Raw genomic sequence first — 24,978 nt, 5'->3', positions numbered from 1 at the left:
GGCATCTGTTCTTTAACAGTTTTTGAAGTTTGTTTACCAGTGCATATTAATATACATTTAATAATTGCTTTAATACCCTCGTCCCTCACCCTTAAAGACCAACAGCTCCAAGAGAGTTTTAAAAGCTCTATACATAACCTGTGTCTGAACTTGTTCTATATCCATGGACAATTCTGAAATGAAGTAATACGAGCAGCATAAATTAACCATGCATAAAGAGTCAGGATAAGCATTGCCATCTATCAAGAAATCTGCAGCAGAAGGCTAAAGGTAAATGCACCACCTTTTTGAACATTTTCCTTCTCCTCAATGCTCCTCAGTTTTTCTTCTACACTCAGTCACCACAAGTGAGTTCCCTATCTTTCGGATAACAAGCTACCTCTCAGCTGAACTCATGCTGGAGCTGTTCCCCTGAGGAAGCAGCGTGGTGCAGCTAAGTCTGCACTTAGAGCATCCCCACCTCTGCCAGGCCAGTGACAATCAACATTCTTACTTCCTGGTAGGAAGCATCCCTTTTCAGTACTTCCACAAAGTTTTGGAAATAAGCTAGTCCTTACACAATCTCAGCATTAACTATGCCTGCTTATCACACTGATTCAACACCAGTCCCTTTAATCATTAAAAGCAGTAACAGACATGACACCCACCAAAGAATTAAATTAGCTTTTAAAAGGCTAACTTCTCTGATTGTTTCTAGACAAGACGATACCTATGAAGACCACATTTTTACTGTGAATAAAGCATACATTAAAATATCTACCCAGGAAAAGACAATTTAAGAAGAAAGGCTGTATTGCAAATGTGAATTTGCTGCTTTGTTCTATTTAAATGCAGAACAGAGTTGTTGCTTATTATATTGCCACTTTCAATGTTGCTTAATTTACATAAAAATTAACTAGGCTCTTCTTTTGCATGGATCAAGTATTCATGGTTAGCTATCTATGTATATTTAATATATTTCCATGTCATCATCCATTGCTAGATAATTAGGTTCCTGGAACTCTTACTGTGTTTCAAACGGTGAAACATAAGAAGATCTTATTTAACATCAAGTTTCCATTCAACAGATGAGTAGCAATTTCCCACTCATCTTCACCTCTTCTGTTTTGATACTTTTTTTTTCTGATGTTTTACACTTAAAGGGGATGCACATTTCAGTTACTGAAGAGACACCTCATAGGCATCCAGTTTAACCAAGTTAAATGAGCAAACACAGACAGCTAAATAGTGACCTTCTCTCATCTCCTTTCTATTACCTTTTCTCGAAGTCATACTACCTATTATCCCAACATACTGACATACAAGACAGGTACACAGAGGAAGCCTCACTGAGATTTAGAATAAACACATTAATATCTTCTTGAAACACTGGGATTTTAAACACTCTTGATATAAACATCATATAATTTTTTGTTTGTGCAGCAACACATCCAACCACCTTTCCAGTACGATCAGTATGAAATTTTCTACCAACTTCAACAAGTGAGGGATTCTGCCAGAAATCTGAAGGACAAAACAGACACTTAGTTATCTTAACCTAATCTTGCACTGAAATTCCTGCAAAGGAACTTCTATCTTGTGACAGAACCATTACATTTTCAAAAAACCTGTAAGATGTTTCTATTCTCACAGTACACTAAGACTGAGCAATACTGAAGTATTGCAATAGCTGGGTCACAGGTTTGATAAAAACAACTTTGCCATTTCCCTCTCTGTTAAGATACTTAAAGCAGTTTGCAGTTCTGGGATTAAGTTCCACTCACATCTGCTACTCTTGGACTAGACACTTTGGACCAAATTTCACCTCTGGTTAACAAGATGACTACCTGCTGTTTGTTTGCTAGTGGAGGCTTAATCATTCTTCCTTTCCAGACTTCGTGTTACAGTCGTTTATTTTCAAGCCCAGTCAAAAATTCACAGAAAAGCTACAGCTGGACACCTTACCCCAGGTCTCTGCACTCTGCCCAGCACACCATTCAAGGTTCTGGTACAGACCTTCCTGTCCCTCACCGAGCTGTACTCACATCCTCTGGGAGATTTACTCAACACAGATCTGCCTTCAAATCTGATGGATATGATCATTCAAGCACATAACCCACTTGAAGCAAATTCCTTTGAGAGCGACCAGCTGGCCAGCTGTCATCCAGAACACAAGTTTGGCAGGGGGGACCTTATTATTCACGACTGTTTATAAAATGGAGAGCAGCAACCCAAAGCTATCTCTACTGTGTAACCTCCACCAGCCTCTGTTGGTAAACAAAGGGAAACTACTGAACTCCACCCTACTTGTATTCCTGCTAATTGAATTTCACTCAAAACGTCATATAAGGGGTGTGTTATTTATACTGAACAAAAAAAGGAACCAAATATATCTCAGTAAACGTTAAGTTGGAAATGTTACTATCACAGGCATCTGCCGTGTGGCAAGGAATCTGATCCATCGTACACTGGATACAAACACTATTGTACTGGGCAACTGCCAGGCATCAGGCACAGCTAAGGCTGCCTTGGGTGGAGGTAGACAGAGCAGAAGTCTCAGAGAGCCTGCAGAAGGGTCCTTCTGACAAGTACCTGATGTGGGGTGACTCTGTTGAGGGAAGTTGGCAAAGCATCACGTTTTTCATGCTTGAGGGAGGGACCTATCCAAATTACAGCTTCTTTCAAGAGGAGAACAAGCGTAATACACAGAAATGACTAGTTCTTAATTGAAGCATAGTCAATGCCAGACCAAGAATGTGGTGGCGAGTGTACAGACAGTAGAAAGAAGAAATGTCCAAAAGACAAAATCAGGAAGGCTTGAGTTTTCTTAATTCCCTTGAAGTTCAGAGTTGACAGTTTTCTCCCTCTGCTCTCAGATGAAGACAGAAACAAGGACGCAGTGGCATAAGAGAGAAGGAACATTAAAAGAATTAACTGTCTTCTGCAGAACTGGTGAGGCCACTTATGCTACACTTTCAAGCCTATCTGAGGCACAGGCATCAGGACATGCAGAGGACAGAACTGCAGTAATTCAGTGAGAAGGACTACATGAAAGTGTATTTGAAGTGTTTAGTGCAGGGAGGTGTAGGAAGAGATCCTTCAAAAAAATCCTGATAGTGTTCTAACCAAGTATGTGGAAAAGACTAAGAATTTGGATGATCTTGAGCTATTGTGTAATAGTCTGCACAGTAATTCACCTAAAAGATATTATTGGCTGATAAAGATGTAGCTCGGCATCAGGCTAAAATCTAAGCACATAGTTTAGGATGGGGTATATTGGCAAAGGCAGCAAATTCCAAAGTTGTTGTAGGCTGCCAGATGGTCATCTCCATTTTAGCAGAATTGCATACTCTGTTTTGAAGGCTGGACTAATTTGACCATTCTGATAAACACAAGTGCCCTGTGGTCTGTGGTGACAACAATTAGAAAAAGGCATACTGCTTCCTTGTCTATCCATTCATCGTCATCAACTTGCATCTGATAGCTTCCAATTAATCTCTCTCAGCTCCAAGGTTTTACTGATAAGCATCAGCTCCTCTGGACTGGATTGCTTCAATCTCATTTTACCTTGATTGATAAATTAGAAGATTTGTGATCTTCATCTAAATTTGCCCACAAATATGCAAATATATTAGTTGCTGCTCTTTGGTTTTGACCACAAAGTAGACTATTATGGAAAAACAACAGAAAGAATAATTTATCTCATCCATGTCAGCATTTTGTTTCTCTTGTACTTTAAGTAACTCCTTTGGTGTATTCCTATTTAACCTGTCCCCCTAGTGTATTTATCTGGTTCTGAACATTCTTTTGTATAATAAACACTGCTGAAAATAACACCTTATGAACTACAATAACAGCCTGAGAAAGATACTTCATCCCTACACTATACTAAAAACAGTTTCTGATAATAGTCATATTTAGATACTCTCCAGAATTCACCAAACATTTTCGAATGAGAAATTTGCTTCCCCAAACCTGTTTTCCAATGAGTACGAATATCTAGTTCTCGAAGTTCATTGTAATGCTAATGAAAACCTTTTTTCATACTGACTTAGTTGAAGGATATCCTGTCCTTCTGCTGCATTATTAATACCACCAAACCACTGGAAAACTAATTGCAAATGCCAATTCACTTAGTGCTATCATTCGGTTCTACAGAACTTTCCATTTTAGCTACAGTGTGTGCTAAGTAGCAGACAAAATATATGCAGTTCTCAGTAGTCTTTGTTTATTTTATAACAAAAGCCTGACCAGCATATTGCTGGTGTTCTTATTTGTTTATAATTGGTTCCTTAGTGTGGTTATTTTTTTCAGAGAAAGATTTTTGTGAAGTGTCATACTTCTGGGATTAAAACTATGCTGGTGCTCCTTTTCAAGATAACTCTCGATTTTGTCCACACCAAATATACATAGCAAATTCCAGGGGAGGAAAAGCAACATGACATTTTTGCTCCATAAAGCAGAAGTACAACTTAATAATGAAAGTCAAAGAAACATATCACTTGAAAACTAGAAAAACTTCTGTGGGCTTTTTTTTTTTGTTTGTTTTAACTTTTTTTTTTTTTAAGAGAACAAAATTTGAGAACTAGAAGGTGCTTATTATGTAACCATGTTCAAATATCCCATTTGATATACGACTATTTCCTAAAGTGTGCTCTGGATTACTCAGACACAAAACATTAATGTATAAGATTTGGATTTGAGAATCTGCTGTCAGAGCATACATCTTCAAGCCTCTCATTTCTTTCAGCTACCTCTACTACTTTTGTCCTTTTGTATTTGCCACAATTCTCCTACTAAAATAATGAAAATATTTTAGGAATGTGTTTCTGGATAGCAAAATATTTTAAGAAAACAATGTTGAGATAACAGCTGTAAAACAGTTACTATAGAATTTTTGAAAATGAAGGCAATGTTTCTGGAGTTATAAGCAGATACTCCCAAATTCCACCTTTCTCCTAGGAAGAAACTCAGATCATTTCCTTAGGTTCCCCCCCCCTCGGGCTCCTCCAGAGAACACTGCGGATTATGGAACTTGCTTTATTCCTTCGTAGCTTCTTGCATAGCAGATCAACCTCAAAGCCCTGCTGGTAAAAGCTCTCATTCTGACTTTTTTTTAACCCCCATTCTTTCATTTTAAATGAAAAAGCATGAAATACATTGTTAAAAGTTTCTCATTCTAAGCAAAGGAAATACCAGACTGGCAAAACACATTGTTCTCTCACTCAAAAGCATACACCACAAGAGGGCTGCATTCAATCTCACTTATTGAAATTCCTATTTCTCAGCATTTAGTTATACAATCTGAATGTCCAATGTTTTTCTCCTGTTTTATTTTGAAAAGATGCAGCACCTTATGAGGCCATTTGACTTGTATATCAAGACAGAGCATCCGGATAGTGGATCTGGAATGTTTTCAAAGTGATGTGTACCTATTCAATTGAGTTTCTTCTCTCGACCAGCTAAGAGGCAGCAATGGACCTCTAGCAAGAAGCTAGTGAAACTCATTCTGGACAACAATGCTACACTGGCTTGGGGATGCCCCAGAATATTTTACAGACTGAGTGAGCTCACTTTGCTCATAGTCTTGACTAGTTGAAACCCATGTTGGCTTCGTTACCACAGTCTCTTCAGCTTGGGTGTAAAGCAGCCCTTGTCTGGCCACAGTGCTTTCCGTCAGCTCAGAGGGAGTAGCAGAGTACAATCATTTTGCTTGTAAAAAATCGTGGGGGATAGATCCTTACTATCTAAATCCACAAAGGCTAAGTAAGATTTATTTTCTCTAACTGTATTAATGAGGTTTTAGAATACGATCCTCATCCTAGACAGTTTGCAAAGAAAGACAGAAATCAGCCACCAAAACTCCTCTACATATACACAGCTCTGTATGTACACAGTATAACATACCTTACAGGAGAAAACCCACCATTTGAGTCATAGGCTCATTATATTCTACCAGCATTTGGCTGTTCGGTTTTAATGAATTCTGTGCTGTCCACTGCTATCTAAACAAGACGACGTGAAAAAGAATATGCTGCTGGTTGATTACAACATGTGCCAGAATACAGAAAGGCACAAGACTGAAAGTCAAGAGAATTTATCCCTTCAAGGAGGCGAATAATCCTTTGAAAATGTTCTCTCCTAATGCACAACACTGCTATTATAAATCAGAAATTATGTATATATTTTAACATTGAGTGCATGCTTACGTGCATATCTCAGTGTGTAATGTCAGCTGAATTTGTTAGCACCACAGGTAGCATAAATCCTGATGAATCTCCACAGCCTCTCAGTATGGTTTGGAATATATTATTAACGAGTTTATTAAATATTTGCAATGCTGTGGACATGCAGAGTGCACTATTTGAGACAGCTGCAGCTTAACTGCTACTTGCTTCAACAATGCTAATATACCAGTGAGATGGTTGTTTCAAATGTACAAAACCAAAATACCTGCCTCAAAAAGACACAGTCCTAGCAAATAGTAAGTGAAAAATGGGAAGGAAAGACGGAGCCATGTAGCTGCTGAGTGTGTGTTTCATTTAATTCTCTGATCTGTGCTACAAGAGCAGCAAAGCAAAGGTATGATAGATAAGGAAAGGGAGCTTTCAGGTCTTTTGGAAAGAATGCTTTTGGATAAGTGAAGGCAGAAATAGTACTAGTTAAATCACAGTGGTGCTCCTGACAGGATGAACCTGGACAGCACTTAAGCAAAGAATCCTTTTGAGGGATGATTTTTTCAAAAGCATCCAAGCAAATTTAAAGAACACTAATTCTTATAGGATTTTAAATGGGCCTTATGTCTCTAAGGTCTGCCCTCTGTGTGTTTGGCTTTTCAACATCAGTACCCATAGCAACTTCCAATGCAAACGTGCCATTGCTCACAAATTCCAAACTCTCTGAAGCATTTTTGAAAACGTCTCCCTTTTTATTTATCATGCATGCTACACTTTTCTCTTAATAGATGTCCTTACTGTCTGTGCGATGCCAGACACCATCAGGACAGGCTGGCTCCTTTCAGAGCAGCGCAGTGAAGGACCAGTGATCAGAACAAGCCAGCCAGAAGGTTGCTCAGGTCCCCGCTTCTGGAACTGTTTTATAATCACCAAGAGCACTCACTTCTATTGTTATACTGCAAGATCAACAATGATTACCAACACAAACTGAACTACAGTTTTGCATAAGTCTAAATATAGACGATATGCATTTCAGAGATGCTTAAGATATTATTGGCTTTTAACAGTACGAAATAGGATTAAGGAGAGACACTATCATATTGAATGTATATTTTAAAACAGTTCTCCAATTCTTAACTGGTAGCTATTCCACAGAAAAATGAATTTATGGGAAAACATATTCAAACCTTACATCTGTAATATACTTCATTATAACAGTTAATTCACATTCTGCTGCACTTGAAATAACTGGCATGGCACATCAGCAGTAAAGGGAAACCCCTCCTATATCTACCAATGTTTAGTGAGAACATTGAGAGCCAAGACCTTATTTCTTGCTCTCCAGAATCCTGCAGTTCAGGAAAAGGTTGACAAAATAAGTACTAAAGACAGCAATATTTCAGTTTACATATAAGGTGATGAATGAGGTCAAGAGTTGAATTTATGCTGAAGTTTATGTTTTGATAAAAATCTATTTTAAAAAGCATTTACACTCTACTACAATTTTTCCCAAGCTCCTCTGCCCTCTTATGTTTTTCGTTTTTCAGCATCAGTACCATAGCAACATCGAGGACTCATGAATGTGGCACTGCTCTCAACATCTCTGGAGAAAATGACTGCCAAACTCAGGGATCTGAGTCAGCTTGGAAAAGTATGATGCTGGGCTAATTTTTGTATACCCTGAAAATAATGGCAGGGTATTGAGAGGAGGGCAAAGGGAAGAAGAGCTGAAGCTGTAACAACAGAAAGGAATGAAAAAACTACTTAAGGTTTAATGATATATAAGCAGCAAATTTTGCAAGTAGAGGAGATTGAAAGTTTTATTACTATCTTACAGATTTGGGGGCTATATCTGAACAGCTGGAGGATTCCAACATTTCCAGCAACTGAAATGATACTCCATGGACCTTCTCCCCTGCCAGCAATTACTCATATAGAAAAGTGGTATCAGGAATACACAAAATACATTTGCAGCAACTTTAATGCAGCTGGAAATGAAAACAGCTAGCATCTGCAAAAAGTGGAAGAATGGGGAATCCATCAAATTATGATTGAGAATCTCCTCTACAATGGGACTCTGATTTGGGATTAGTCTGTTCAGCCTGTAGATGCTGCTATTTTTCTAATAAAACACATCAGGAAACATCATCTTCTAACTGAAACTAAAGCAGTATTTTGTCCTGGAAAACGTATGTTTAGGCTCCTCTGTCCTCAATTGCTTGAATCAATTATCTGCCTTACTAATAAACAGAGCGGACAAATAGGTATGCTGTCAAGAGCATCTGGTAAAGCCATGTGAAATAAGTAGATATCAATACTATTCCTCTGCTTGTTAGAATTAACTTCAACTTCAGCAATAATTAAATATGCTACCAATCCAACCAACATCACCTGCAAAATCATGGATCATTGGCTGACAAGAACGAGCACTGAGTAATAAACTTGAACTTTACCCAAGGGTCACCTACTGTCTGTCCTGCAACCGTAAGTATTTAAAGACAACCACAAAGCTCAATACTCTGACACAAAGCCCCAAATCCCTTTGACAATTCTTACAGTATTCAGTATATTTTATTAGTATCAAGTCTGTCACAAGGATGTAGTCAACAAGCCCACAAAGTGGACTCTCTGGTGTTTCGTGCAGGCTCAAGGAAGCACCAAGGATATTGCAAGACCCTGTGCTAAACTTACTGTGCCGGTCTGAGTGACCCTATAGTTAAACCAACTAAATATTCTAATTAGATGAATGACCTGTCAAAATGCACACCCAGAGAGATGCTGACCAAGTCTAGACCAGCAGATACACCTTGTTCCACACACTCTCAGTCCACTGCCTAACCAAAACAACTTGAAAAACCTTTTTAAAAAATACCTTGAAGAGGAGATAAACATTAGACTAAAAAAAAAAAAAAAAAAAAAGCAGGAACATCTTTTCAGTTCTGGAGAAAATAACTCTAGTTTTCACCAAGCAATCATCTTTCCTGACTTCATCTGTGGCCAAGCTTCATTTCTACGTATGTGATCTGATGAGCTAACATAATTCCAGGCCTCCAGTTGAAGCAATTAAAAAAAGTCCACATTCGCCAAACATTACCACATCGTTACCACAGATACTGTGTATTCTGAGTTAAGGGAAAACAGTGGAAACCTCTAATACCACTGTGGGGTAACTGCTGGCAAATAATAACTTTTTTTATATGGTTACCACAGTGACTATTAGTAACCTGCGAGGAGGTAAACGGAAAATGATCCACCGTATGGTATATCTGCTTGTCACAAGCCATGACTCACACATAAGAGTGTAAGGAGATTATTTCAGTAGATGGATCTTGATAGGCTCAAGAACGTAAAACCATAAATGCGTGGGTGACAAACAACAACATGTCAACCTACGGGTGGTAGTGATTCTTACATGGATACACCATAAACCCTCCACTGAAAGGCTGTGCTCCCTTCTCAAAAGCAGTGGAGGATGGAAAGGGGAAAGGATGGGGAGAGAAAAGAGTGGTTTGGAAAACCCAAATCCTTCCCAGGAGGACTGAAACGATGGACTGTTTGCCACAGAGGTGGGGCAAGTAGTGCAGAATACTGCTCCAGTAACACATGAAAGAAGAGATAGTAACAGAAACTTCAACATGTACCAAAAGGCCAGAAATATCTAAAAGAAAGCTGGTGCTCATTCTGAGGAGTATGCCAAAGCCAACACATGCAGATGTTCGCAAGATATGGTAATCATCAACAGTTAACATGATTCTGGAAAAAGTCAAGCTGCCCTTTCCCATGTTCCAGATTACAGAGACAACTGTCATCGCAATAAAGCACAACAGCCTGCATCCGATTTTCTGCATTGCTGAATTTCACAGACATGCCTAGCAATGAAAGGCTTTTTTTGAACAAAGGTCTTTGCTGTTTGTTTTTTTTTTTAAACTAACTAATTTGTTATGAATTTTCTACCAACACACAAAAGGCCTAAAAAAGGCGTGCAAGCTTCAATTTACATACTGATATTTCTATATCAAAGGCTATGTTATTTAATGCACAGGATCCAATTCTCATAAAAGCACAAGTTCAATTATAACATCAACCAGTGAAGCTCTAATATTGCATCTTCAGCTAAAAGAACTGCTCAAAGCTCTTTCACAATAGGTCTGTAATTTCTGAGTATCAATCTACTTAGTAACATGACTCTGGGAGGCACACGTGCACAGAGGAAAAGAAGACAACACAAAAACCAAAACCCCACGCATCAGGAAGAAAGAATTTCCTTGCACTGAGGAACAATAGTTTAGAGTTGCTGCTTAATCTCTGCAACCCTGACAGACATACGGGTGAAATTAGTCGACTGAGGACCTAAAGTTAATGCTCACGTGGCCACTTATATTTTCCTATTTCCAAAACAGACGGGTTTTGGTTTATGCATGCACCGAGCAACCAGCACAAACAGGCGAGAGCTGCTCTGAGAGATGGCAGTGCTGGTCAGTGTGCAAACTTTGGCCTCGCCAAAACCCACAGAAATTTTAGCAGTGGCCCAGCATATCATTCTGGGCGTCAGAAATCTGTTCAGTAACAAAGAGGGAGGGTAGCTTTCATTAAAAACATTTTCCAACTCTTACTGCCATTTGATGTGGGTCCTTTCTACATCCTGTACCTCTGTTACACAGAAAACAAATTATGTATTAACCTGAAAACTGCTGAACTCGGGCTTATGCGGTTCAGTTTGAGAGCATAAAACCTCTGAAGATAATTCAGCAGACACTTCTGTGACCAAGACCCACATGCTTCACCCAATATTTATGTGAAGAGGAAAGAAACTTTGTGTATCAAAATAGAAAGCAGTATATTTAATACATACATCCATTCATTCATACACCCCACCTACCACAGCCTGAGAGCATTTCAGTCCATGAACAGAGTTATTAGAGACCTGAATTTTACACCTGCATGAATTTGCCCTTAAAAAAACCCCAAATATAACAACTTAGAAATTGGTATTACTTTGATTTACATTTGAAAGAACAAATTGCATCTGTCTTGTAAGCTGTAGGTGCTTCGGACATCACTGTGCAGAGTAGAAGTGTCATCTACACCAGAGGACAAGCTTCTGGAAGTAGCATGGTAGCATGCCTTACTGACATTTCATCCACTCATAAAAGCAGCCTTCTACCTGCCTCTCTTTCAAAGTCAGAGTAAGTAAAAAGCTCTGGGAGTTAATATGCTCTGGCTACTTCAAGTTGGAGGGTCTCGTTAATGAATTATTAAATTGAGAGTCTCAACTTTAAACACCATTTACACAAATACATCAAATTTGAGCACCTTGGCTCATGTGATGATTGCAGGGCTCAAGACAGAATCATCTCCAAAGGACAGTCTATAAGCTATTTAAGGCTTTATACAGCAGCTTACTATATCCTCCATGCATAGCAAGGACATCCAGATGCCACTTACAAGGACCTGCTATGTAACTCTGGCTACTTCACACCCCAGTGAAGGTGAACCAAACCATATGTGTCAGCTTTCAAGAACTGCTGATCATTGTCTATTAACTGTCTTAGATATATATTAATCTGCAAATCGCCATCTCCTTAGATTATTAGCTCAAAAGTGCCATATAAGCACATTATATCATAACCCAAATAAGTGGCATTAAGAGTTAAGTACATAAATATGCATACATGTATACTATAGCTTCCAGAAAAGCGTACAGAATCTACATAATAGTCAATAAGTGTCACAGGATTAAAATATTTACATAGCTATATATAGGTATCCTGGATTGAATGCCTAAACACAATTTTCCTGCTCTAGCAATGAAACAGATTGGGATACTTGCATTGCAACTACTGAAATGCTGTACAACTGTAAAACTCAGGTATAAACAGCAGAAGATACAGAGTGGTTTATAATTGTGTGTATATAAATACTTATTTTGGGGCAAAACTATCAATTTTGAACAAATCATGGAAACAGGATGAGAATCACAGTTTTACTCCATCAGTAAGCATATGCAATGAAGGCAAGCATGTTAAATTTGTATCTTTTTTATTTTAGGATGCTGCAGTTGGCAGCTGTTATCTGCAATATTTTTTTCAGTTGGCTAATTATGAACCAGAAATAAAACTGAAGCTGAAATACTATAATAAGGCAAATAATTCTGACTCTTCATCATACTGTAAAACCAGTAAAATATAAACCCCAAAATAGGAACATCCAGTCCAGTGTATCCAGATATTAAATTGATGGATATAGAAGTGTCAAAAAGAGGTCAGTTAAAATTTAATGTTGGCAGAAATGATTGTCTACAAAAGTATGAATAATATTCTGAAGATGCTTTAAAATCTGAGCTCTGTCTTAACACATACTATTTAGTCCTGAGAAAATACTTAGAAGCCATGAAACAATTTTAAGAAAACATTCGTAAACAACTATTTTCTCTTGACAGACTATTTGGCTACAATTACAGATATTATGCCAAGATAATATATGTAATTCAATGAATCCAGACAACATTGAATCAAATCAACTAGTATTATTTTCCCTCTCTTTGAAACTGAGCATCCAAGCCATCTGAACTTTCAATGTCATTTGGCACTTCAGAAAAAACTTTATGAAACGCAACCAGGCCTGAAAACCTATACTTAATTTCTGAGTAACTTCCTGACCCTTCACAGAAGGATCTCACAAACTAGATCTTCATACGCATTATATAAACCATAAATGTTTTTAATTAACATTGTTAAAGGCATGCTTATATAAAAGCCTTATTTAAATTGCCGCACATTTCCGTCATTTTCAAAGTCCCACATTTTGTAAAAGGAGATGATTTGCCTTAACCCAAGTTCTGCCAAAAATGACCCCACACATAACATCTATTAGAAGTTTCAGGCTTTGAAAAAAGCTTAAATATGATTTTAGGAGATGGTTAAAGAGAGGTATGTGATGATGAGTTTAAAAAAAAAAGTCATGACTAATCGTCATTTTGGTGTCTAATTTTCTGTTGCTCATTCACATTCTGACTCTCCTCTTTCCAAAAATGCTCACCTTTGCTCCCCAAAGAAATATAGCATAAAGCTCTAGTAATTTTTCACCAGGTGCTGACTGAAACCAGGATTCATAACAGTTGAGGTGAGACAAATGACATACTTGATCAAATGAACAGAATTAGAAAGACGAAAATCAACTATTTCATTTTTCTTTGCTTTCCATCAATAGCCAACTAACCAGATGTGATAGTAGTCAGGATTGCAGAGTTCACTTTGGTCAGCAAACGTTTGGTCTTCCACAGGGCAATTCCTCTGGCTGCTACAGTAAGTGATCAAAGTGATCAAATGTGCTTCAGCACTGAGAAAATGTGTAATTAATGAGCTCATACACTTTCTTTAAGTATTCTGAATAGACAAAGGCCAAAGTGTTTGCAAAAGCAAACTTTAAAGCATGCTAGGAAAAAAGGCTAGTGCTATTTTGAGTAACATGCATCAGTAAAGGTTCATGAAGAATCTTACAAACCTGCTTTATCTGTTACAGAGACTGTCACAATTGACTAGAAATTCAGTAATCATTCCCAAGAAGGATGATCTTCTTGCAGGGGTAAAAAATGCATATGTTTTGTTAATCTATGTTTAGCTTAAGTATATTTAATACTTTTTCATCTTCATTAGTCCTGATTGAGATTTTTGTTCCTCTCTTACTTCCACATCTTCAGGTAACACTTTATACTGCATATCAGTTAGCAAGCTGACCTTATCCAGCTACCATGCAGTCTTTCCCTCTCTGTGTTCTGATGTTTATACTGTTATTTTCTCTTACCATGCACAATGACATTATGTTAACCATACTACTTAAAATTATTACTGAGACAAAGGAACACACTTTACCCAAAATTAAATTTATGTCTTCCTCTTGCTTAAAAAAAACCAGCAACAACTGCAGTCCTTATTCTCCTGAGCATATTATTAATTATACATCTAAAGCATGTCCATAGCCTGTGTTTACTCTTGGGTGATTCTAAGGTTTATATGAATGGGAAAACAGTAATGTGATCATTTACAAGTAAAATAATATTTTCACTGTCTTGGCACCTGAGTATAACGAAAGGAAAAAACAGTCAGCTTTTACCTGGGTTTCTGTTTAGAAGAGTCAGCTCAGGGGGTAAGAGCTATAACTCATGAAGAGCTCGAACGTGGAAAAAAAGGTAAGAGACTCAAAAACCGGCGAGATGTATTGCCTAAACAATTTTTATTGCTTTTTTGGTGGATATTATATAGATTTTTTTTCTTCTTAGCTCCCATAATCTCAGTAATAACTTAGAAACCATCACAGCAGCATCTACAGGCCAAAGAGATCAAATAGTTGAAATAATGACTGGCGAGAAGGCAGACGGAGGAATTTGAGTGCTGGTCATCACTGGCAAAAATCCATTCACATGCTTCAGAAATTTTTGCCACCTATGGAAAGCAAAGGACTGCTAACTGTTCGGTTTATGCTGTCAGGGTGCAGATAGAGCTTTCTCTAGGAAAAGACTCTCCTGCAGAGATACAAGGAATATTTTACTGAAGGTTATTTTTTCCTGATTCTTCAATTTTCTATTCAGAAGGTTCACTAATAGTTATTTTTCTGTAATAACAGGTAATTCTTTCATGCTACAGCTTGTGATGCATATTAATCAGGGTTCTTGCCAAATTAAATTAGTTTTTTCAACATTCAAAAAGCAGTTAAACTTCTAATGACATTTCCCCCCTCTCTTCATCAACCTATTTTTGGAGCAAAATAATGTACTCAGGCCTGAAGTAAAGACACTTGAGCCTCAGGAATGGAAAAGAGCCACGAGCCAAAATGTATTCACAGGAGAGCTATAGGGCAATAAGGTTGTCATCTCTGCACAAAAATACTTTCAAAGACGTAAACATGATGTTAAAACCTCCACTACTCCCTCCTGCATGTTAAAGTCACACACACCACTTTGTGCTTGCAGTATGAGCTGGTAAAAAGGGAACAAGTCTATTTTTATGCTTATTGCTACTATTGTAGCATTAGGACAGTCCATAAACAGGCAGGGATTCATGTTAACACTGTATCCTTAACAATCCTGGTTTTCTTTATTACTGCTAGATCAGAAATTAGAATTGTAAAAAAGGCATTCTAATAATATAAATAAGTCAAACCAGAGCTGCACAATAAAGCTAGGTACTAACTGTGCCATCTGTATCTGAAAATCTACCTGGATATCTATATTCTACAGATGAAAAAAAAACAAACATATATATGCAGGTATATAATATACTGAAGTGTTTTAAAGTCAAGCAACTACAGTTAGGTTGTCCATAAAAATAAAACATTTGAATACAAATGGTCTGTATTTGGCACACTTGCAAACAATTGAAAACCAATTCTTGTATTAGTAAATCATAACAAAGTATTAAAATGTTAGTTGAACTACCTTCTCACACATAATTTACTATGTAATAGCATACAGTCATAATATATATAGCTTATATATTTCACACAATATTTGGCCACCTTAAATAAAAGTAGGACTTAAAAGCATTTGAAAGTCTGAACAAAAAAAAAAAATAAAATCTAGGAATGTTTTTGCTTTTTCCCCAGCTTTGTACTGCATAAAATCACTTAATCAGCCTCAAATATTTTCCTTTTTATAACCCAATAACCTAATTTGCGTAGATCTCATACAGCAATAGAAGAGAAAGGCATTTTTATGAAATTAGAAAATGACTGTATAACCACAAAGCTCATTTCTGCAGCAAATAATGAATCTTTTCTTTTTTTTTTAAGTTGATAATATTTTGAGTGGAAAACATTCCTTTAACTGAAAATTTATTCCAGGCTAGAAATACGATGCACTAGGTTAACCTAGTGCTGAAAAGTTTTAAGTAAAACAGCTTTTGAAACTGCATATGTGGCAAATTTTTTTACTGCAGCAAATTGAGTAATAAACATTCAAGACAGATGAAAATCTAAGATGTCCACCGCTGAATGTCCAATAAAAATAGGGTCAAATAGATACATGGTGTAGCTAGTATTGTCCAGCTGGACAAAATATCAGTGTTTATTATAGAATATCTGCTTAGTAGGAATTAGGCAAAATGCAAGCCAGCTCTGCTGCTAAAATCCAAGCACAGATTCCAGCAAGGGGCGGGGGGGGGGGGTGGGGTGGGGGGAAAATCTACCCTTATTCTTTTTAATAATCTCAAACTACTTCTTCTAGCAGTCAGAATATCCAGTAAGTGTTAAAGATCTAGTATTGTTGATTCCTGAAGAACTAGCCTATAAATAAGTCACTTCATAACTACTGTAAATGTTTTTCTTCAACCATACATTCATATATCCTGCAGATATTCACTCATCTGTATTTGAATCACCACCACATCAGCATTATTTAATGGTAACACTGTTATGGCCTTAAATCTCAGCAAAATGCCCATTCCCAAAACAACCCACGGACATCTCTATGTAACAACCAATCACATCTTTATACTCTGTTCCCCTGATAACAGGGACTCGATCTCTACCCCCAGATTAATACAGTGATGGAAGACCGTTTCTAGGTAAAAAAGCAAGTATCACACATTCTCTTACCCATCACTCTGTCAAGCAGCACAACTCCTATTTTACACAACTTCTCCAAGTCACCATCATCTGAAAAAAGCTGGCAGCACTGGGCAGCTGACTTGCTGCATCTACATGCTGCTGTGCATTCCTCTTGTCCATTTAACACAGCAACTTGTCGTCTGAGCTCTCAGACTTAGAAGCTTTTCAGAGAGGGCAGTGTTATACATGTCTGCGTGTTCCATGTCAGCCACTCAGCTGGGGTTAAGAACTGGTACAGACAATAAGGCTGAATGTCCTTGAGATCTTTTCCACTATTTTTCTGAGATAAACTGCTAAACAAGCTATAATAGTTAAAAAAAAAAAAGTGAAAATGTTATTTTCACTCACTGCATATCTTCTGATGGTATCAGTATCTGTTACCAACTCTTTCAAATCTCTCCATGTTACAATCATTTTAAGTAGGGTTGCAAACAAGGGGTTTTTTTGTGATCAGAATACATAAAGTTTTTCTGAAATTACTTCAAGCAGTTTTTGTGAACATCAGCTTCTACAGCCTGGGTGAGATTCATTATCTTAAAGGAAAAAAAAGAACATAAATACAGAGCAGGATTACCTCCCCTTAGACGCTCAACCACAAAAGTGAATCCAGTAGTTCGCGGATGTAAGACGTACTCATATTTTTGAAGTCCATTCTTTTCAGCGAATTCATTACTGCGGGCTTTGGTATTGGCTGAAGGAGAGAATAAAAAGCACCATTTTCTATTAGTGTGAATGTAGACCAGGAATTATATATGTAGACCATATAATTATTATATGACAGAAACAGTACAACAGCAGTTCACACAGTACGAATGTGCAACAGCTTTTCAGATGGAGGCAGACTGCGGGTGTGCTTTCAGTTGGCTATAGTATGGTATGAGGAGAGCAACATGGATTGCAAGAAAAGCCTTTTTACCCTTTCATTTCATCTTAGGAAATAATCATAAATCTTCCATATTTATCAAATGCAATCTTAAATCTATAAGTTAAAATCTATTCATGAATCTTCACACACTTCAATACTCACTTCACAGTAATGTGTAACTGGCTCACTAATTTTTTAAAAAATCAAAAGACACAATGAACAGTAATGTACGTTTAATATTATGTAACGAAATACCTTGAGGTCAATGTTTAACTTACTTTGAAAAGAAAACATTAAATGAAGGAAAACAGTTAAATCTAATAAATCAAAATGGCACTTTACGTCTTCATTCTGAACTTGACACATTTTATTCATCAACTTGCACTGCACATACCTATCCTGTTTTAATTTTCCAACCAACTAACCAGTGTTGTAACACATGCTTGCTACTGTCCGTAGAGTACACACAAGGCATTTGGAAAGAAGCATGGCTAAACCCTGTGACAAGTACATTTCGAATGTCTGGCAAAAAGAAGTCTCTCACGAGAAAACCAAACAAAGGCTTTTCAGTTGCTAAGAGAGCCCGCTAAGCAAGGAAGATGCAGACACAGTAAAGCAAAAACTTCTCTAGACAGGTGGAGAGGAAGCAATTTGTTCTCCAGTGATGTGCAGGAGGCTCTTCCAAGCAGCCTCAGCAGCCAAACAGACTTTGCTGGCTCCTTACTCCTTACTCTTCCATTCTTATTTCCAAGTAATTACCAACTTACTCCTCCATTGCAGCTACTGTTGTGCCTCCCCTGGGGCCAAAAGGCCATGGACACATGCAGTGCTCCCTTGGCAACATGGAAAAAATCAATTTGATCAACTACATTATTAAATAACTCATATTAATATAGTTTTACAGGTGTTTTAAAAGACAAGATCCCAGCAACAGATCTATGGAACAAAATCATTGCCTAAGCAATTTTTCACGCAGAAACAGCTCTTTTTGTAAGTGTCCACAGTTAACCTTCACAGAGATGGGAGACAGAGTAACAAAAAACCATATTGCTCCTTAATTAAGTCCTTTACCTTACAGTCATCTTCATTTTTCCTGTAAAGGAACAATAGCACAAGTGGACAAATCAACAGTAGTGTGAGATGTCCTTTTGCAGTAATGCAACTTTCCTGCACCTTTTCTTTCCTAAATTGCATGAGCTCTGTTTATTGAGGAATGTGGGTGTCCCTCCTGAAATACTATCTACCTATTAATAAATGTTATAGCATATCAGTATATCAAGTATTTTTCACTGCTTCCATGCATGAGTACTGCACTTCACACACGTAACCTTAAGATTTAGTGCACAGATTTCCTGTGCATGATTTGGAGGAAAGGAAAACTGTTGCCCTGTAGCCAAGCAAGTGATTCAGCAAAGAGAATCCAAAGATTTAATTCTTGCTGATTTGCCAAAATGTACAAATACTTGAAAATATCACATCTTCAAAAAGCATTGCTAAAGTTACAGAATGTGTGAAATACTAAAATTACACTTGGCTATGTAACTTAAATTTATCTTTCCTTGGACATATGCAATATATCTTTAACCACATGATCAGAGCACCTATTTTTGTCTGCTCAACTACTACTCCATTCAGTGTTGAAAATGGATTCTTCTGAATCAGCAAAGGGAACTTGCCTTTAGGAGCCCTACCTCTGCAACAGCAAAACTTGCAAAGTGAGTCATGAGCAAGACTTGGTATGGTAGAAAAGACAAGAGTAGTCTGGTAATTATTAAATGCTCCTCTAAAAAGCCAGGTTCTACCTCTTAGGTATAATTGTATTGCACTTAAACTTTTTATTTTCTAAGAAATTACATTAATCATCAAGAGTGTTCCTATAAAAAGTATACAAGTCGAGTTCTCTTCCAGATTCTGAAGTGATTCAAGTAAAACGTTTTAAATTAATTTATCACAAAGTTTTCAAGCTAATGTATTGTTTCTTCCAAAGAACAGAAGAAGTATCTTTGTCATTTTCTGCATATCCGAATTTGGATTTCACTTTGGAACATCTGCAGTCTGCAAATCAAGTCAATCAAAGCTTTGAGATAGAAGTGCCATATAAGTCTACATAAAGTTAAGCAGTCTAAAAAAAGATTAAAACTAAGTCTTAAGCATCTCAAACTGAACACAATTAAAGAGTACTTAGAAAAACCCTCTCCATATGTCTGCTCACTAGCACTTTGTTTCAGATGGAGCATGAAAACTAATTCCTTCGTGTTTTACAAACACTCCTACTTGCACCACAGGAAAACCAAAGAGTAAATGGGCAGTTCTGTTTTCTAAGCAAGACCTAACTGATGCTGCAAAAAAGCTTTGGAACCTCCACTGCCCATTGCCTTGAAGCAATCATCTTCAAACCTCCTCTTAGCGCACCTCCCTGCACTTGGAAAGAACTCACTGTAAACATCTGCAAAACATCTTACAAACTTCCCTTTACTACAATGCCTTTCTACAAACATGTGAACAGCTGGACACTGGCACAGCGGCCAACACTATTCTGCTATTTCCTGATGTTTGTATCCCTGTCTTGCCTCTGGACTGTAAGTTTTACATTAACAGAGATTGTTCCCTTCCCCTTTTGCATGACCCTAGTGTAATGGGGTATTAAAACTAGAATAATGCTCCTAGCTAATACAATGATCACTGTCATCTGGAAAAATCATCTCCCACTTCCCTTCCTAACAACTATCAAGCCACAGGTCTTTGTGCATTAAACAATATTTATTACAGCAAGTCAGGAAGTTCAAAGGGTTTTGATGCAATCCTGAAGCAAGGGTAGGATATGCCTTCACTCTACCAAAAAGAATAATGCCCTTCCTCCCCCTCCTGCTACTCTCAGCATTTGAAGAAAACAGTTTCATACCCTGCTATTACTTATGAACAAATGCACTGACTGCCATCTTATTTGATGTAAGCACCTTGGTGCCTACTGCTGTTTGGGACCCCTGTGCGACACACCTGTGCCTACATCTCTGGGGGAAATTCAGAGCAAGTCTCCTGCTCATAACTGGATTCAACGAAAGGCAGAAAATGGGATGTTCCCCATTATATGAAAGCTAAAGGTTAGAAAACTGATCCAGGAAGTTGAGAAACCCATTTTTATATCCTCTCCAACCTGAGGGAATTCACACAAACACCTCTTTGAAATCCCTTAATCAATAGACCAGGCTACACTGTCAGCGCTGCAAAACTTACGCAGATGCCTCATCATTCTGCAGTCCAGGTGACAACATTCTTAGGTGAACAAATAAAAAAGTGAAAGATGCCTTTATAAGCCTGATAGTGACAACACTTCCTTAAGAAGAGGAAACGTATGTTCCCTTCTTTTCTTCCAACCAACTATCACAAATTGCATAAAGCAGCTCTCAAAGCAGGGACTGGAAATGAACTCAGGTTGGGCCTCCTCAATACCAAAAGGGTGCTTACATCATGTGGCTAAGGGTAATGCCCCCTCTGGCTTACTCTCTCTGAAAAATGTGAGTAAGTGTTGCCTTCTAGAAAGAAGTATTATCTTTCTTACACTGTATTTAAGACAAAGTAAACCTACCCCTAGAGTTTTTGCTCATAATTCCTACCAGGTATATCTTTCATTTTAACTCCTTGGTTCCATTTGCTCCTATGATAAGAAAGAATAAGTAGAATAATTTATTTTTATGGAAAGCAGCCAGTTTATTAGTAGAGAATATTGTGGGACCTTTCCTGATCCAGAACTTCATGCTCTGTCTCCTCTGGTCTCACACTGACTTGCCTCTCCTTCAGCTAATACATGCTGCTTCTCAGAGGGTATGTTCTTTGGGGTGGTGACAAGTACAAGAAGTTCAATTTATTTGAGTCTTTAGACACAACTGCAGAGCAATTGTCAAACTACACAAAAGAACACGAATTTAAGGGTTCTGGCCATAACCTCTTACATCTTTTTTTTGCTCCTGTGCTGCATTTGGTACATAATTTGATTACATTTTTTTTCCATTTATCTCAAAAGTATGTGGGCAAATCCCATTTGTCACATTTTTAGATTACTGAAAAAGCTCAGAAAGTCAGCACTTTCTAGAAGCACCACGCTTCAGAATTTCATTTAAAGTAACTGGAGGAAGAAATTATGCTAACACATTTTCTTGATTTTTGAGTTACAGATTTTTAAAAAGTTAAATTGCTTTTGCTCCTGAAACCCAGAAGATAAAGTGAACAAATTCATTTTTTTAAAAGTAAAATTATATTTTTCATTTGTGAGCAAGTTTTGAAATAAAACAAAAATCTCTAGAATTTGACTTTGATGAAAGCCGTAATGCAGTAACAAGCTGCATTCGTGTGAGTCTGAAGAGTATTTGGAACTAAAACTCCAAGATCTGTACCCAACACAAAGCTATTCTGTGCTCCCCATGAAATACATAGGCAGCATTAGCTCCTATCTCAAACAAACCAGCACACATTGTCCAGCCTGATGTGTTTTGCTGGACGTCACCCAAAAGAATTATAAGCTTCCCTCATCACCTACTTGAAAGCAGATTCTGACAACTTTAATACAACTATTTCTGATCAACTCTCAATTAGTTGGTTATTTTTGCTAGTACTAGTGCACTGAAATTTGAATTTTAAGTGCTACCTTTTCCTTTAATCTGACTTGCGATAAAAGCATGCATGCAATTCTATGAATTCAAGTACTCTCAAATTATATTGGTGCCAGACAGTGAAAGAGTAAATGAGTACTCCAAAAAAATCTCTCTTTAAAAAAAAAAAATTAAAATCCTCATTTATCTATTAGAGGTTTGCATAGAAAGCATAAAAGCTATATTGGCTCACAGTTAATATCTTAAGAAAAAGTTAAGCAATTGTTATTATTTGTGCTACTTTCAAACTACTACATGTTAAATGAACCTCTACCAGTGCTTTTGAATGGTATTTCCTTGCATTACCAAAGTACATCACATTTACCAGAAAAGAGAAAAATCCAACTGCAGTTCATTGTTACCTTCTAGACGGAATATTATGTGTGATCCACATCACAACATTTCTGCCAAAATCTGGGCTCTAGCAAGCTTTCCTACTTGGTTTTCATCTGTTGCTCAAGGAAAAAAGGTCTGTGCAATCACACTCAGTCCACCTGTTCCCCTTAACTTTTGAAGCTATTGCCACCTGCAAACAAAGTTTGACAGAGACAAGAGATTCAAAGATGATTAAGCTCCATGGGAATTTTAGAAAAAACAATGGCTGAGTAAAGGGGAGGCTTCAAGAGTAGAGATCTTAATAACAGGAAAAGCCAGGGCAGGCTCCACAGGTATTTAGCCTGCCAGGGCTTTGAGCACAGCATGCAGCGGTCCGTCGGTTAACACAAGTATTGGTGAGGATAAGCCACAGCACACGATGCCTCTTGTCAAGACAGCAGCAAGATATTTGTGGAGGAAATGTCACAGGGAAGGAAACACAAGGAAAAAGGAGAAGTTGGAGTGAAGAAGAGACCATGTATAGGGATACAGACAAAAATCCATAGGAAATGAGGCTTTAACAGATGCAGAGCAATACAGCAACGTGTTTTGTTGTTATTGCTTTCTGGAAAATTACTACAAAGAGCCTTGTAAGGAATACCAAGAAAAACAAAAGAACAAGTAAAGTGGTGGGTTGTATTCCAGCCTTCCAGAAGCACTAGACTTATGGTTGATTTTTCTTCAGGGCTTCAGAAAGTCTGGCTATATGTTATTTGCTGATGGCTTCTTTTTAAGCAATTACAATAAAATACCTTTGATGCACTTAGCTTTAACCTTGAAGTATTCCACAGTGTAAAGATGACCAACCTATCAGAGATAAGTATATAATTATTACCTCAGACCCTATACATCCAGTCTGCAAATACACTGTTCAGGGTTCATGACATTACTGTTTCTAAAATTTATTTAAATAGCATCTTCCACCACAAAGTACCTCACCAACTTGAAGTCAGGCAGTGGCCCATGTATAAAGACAGTCATACTTTAAATTTCTTTCAAATCTTTCATTCTTGAATCCCTGAAAATATTATATAATTTCTTTTAAAGAGGAGTAAATCTATCATTGGCATGCAGCCACTGAGAGGATAAAAGAATTATAGTAGCAGAGCTGCACAGCAATTACGCTTTTCAGTGAAGTACATGTACAATGTTACTTTTCATTTTAAGCGCCAGAAGAATTTTGTTTTCAGAAGTAATTAGCAGTTTTGAAATTTGGTGAGAAAACAAGAGCCATTGCCTCTATTTTTGAAAAATGTTCCCTAGGATATTGAGTGACCATTCAGAACAAAACTGCGGTTTATTTCTCATTCTAAAAGATGGAACATGAGGTTGCAGTAGGTCCTAATATGTCAATAAGATAACATTTTCTGAAAATCATTTTTTCAAACTGTTACACAAAATACATTATAATGTTCTATCATTTTCATATGGCATAAACTTATTGCTTGGTCAGGATTAGCTTGTCAAGGGATTTTGCCCTGTCTCCTATAATATTTTAAAAGATATGAGCTAATGTTTCCTATGAAGACAATTAGATAGGGAGAGCTATTTACTTTCACACGGAAAAAGCCCCAGGTTTTTTCCTGTCTCTATACATCTTACTATGCACAAATATAGAATCAAGGTGGCATTCATTACCGCTGGCAAGTTAGCGTGCTAAAAACTGGACAGTATAACATGCCAGAAGCCAGCACGGCTGCTCTGTGAAACAGTGCCCTGTTGTCTTCCCTGCCCATCACTTCGTCCTTCCCACCACACTGCTTTCTCCCTGGGCTGCTCAACAAACCCGGGGGGGAAATGATCACCACCCCTCTGCGGTGGCTTCAGAAGAACAGCGCAGTTAGTGCGGATATCCGTTTGACACTGCAAAGTTAAAGAGTATGTGTTACACACGTATGAGGAAGGAAAAGCAGAACAACAGAAATACCTTAGGAAAACAAAATCTGCCAAAAATCTGCGCTCAGAAATTTTTAATATTAAATGAAGAATCTTGTCTGCATGAATTTCTCGGTGAACGGAAACAATACCACATACTTAAATTTAGTCTAAGTCATTTATATCAGTTACAACAGTGGAGAGAAAACCCTGTGTTTCCTTAAGCAACTCCACATTCAGGGGGGAGCATCCCCACCGCTGCCTTTGGGACTCCGCAGCACAAGTGTTAACACACTGTAGCTGCCTCAGCCCTCAGCTAATTCTTCTTTTTTAAAAGTGCAGTATGAAACTTCCTCTGAGGAACATTGAGAGGGATTAGAAGGTATACATAATTTATGGAATAAATTACAAACAATCCAGTTCTTTCAATCATCTTGAGATGGAAACACCTGTTCAGAAA

At 37.6% G+C, this 24,978-nt stretch overlaps 1 protein-coding gene across 4 annotated transcripts in view; it reads right to left on the bottom strand.

Annotated features, from left to right (window-relative positions):
- LCLAT1 (lysocardiolipin acyltransferase 1) overlaps nt 1–24,978 on the bottom strand; it is a 122,936-nt gene that overhangs the window by 38,116 nt on the left and 59,842 nt on the right. For all 4 annotated transcript variants that reach the window (XM_074817742.1, XM_074817740.1, XM_074817743.1 and 1 more), the window contains one exon: nt 17,332–17,448. In XM_074817742.1, coding sequence (XP_074673843.1) covers nt 17,332–17,448 — 117 coding nt within the window. The remainder of the gene's footprint in view (nt 1–17,331; nt 17,449–24,978) is intronic.

The sequence above is a fragment of the Strix aluco genome, chromosome 3 (assembly GCF_031877795.1).
Source record: "Strix aluco isolate bStrAlu1 chromosome 3, bStrAlu1.hap1, whole genome shotgun sequence".
NCBI classification, from domain to species: Eukaryota; Metazoa; Chordata; class Aves; order Strigiformes; family Strigidae; genus Strix; species Strix aluco.
This window is presented reverse-complemented; position numbering and strand designations above follow the sequence as displayed.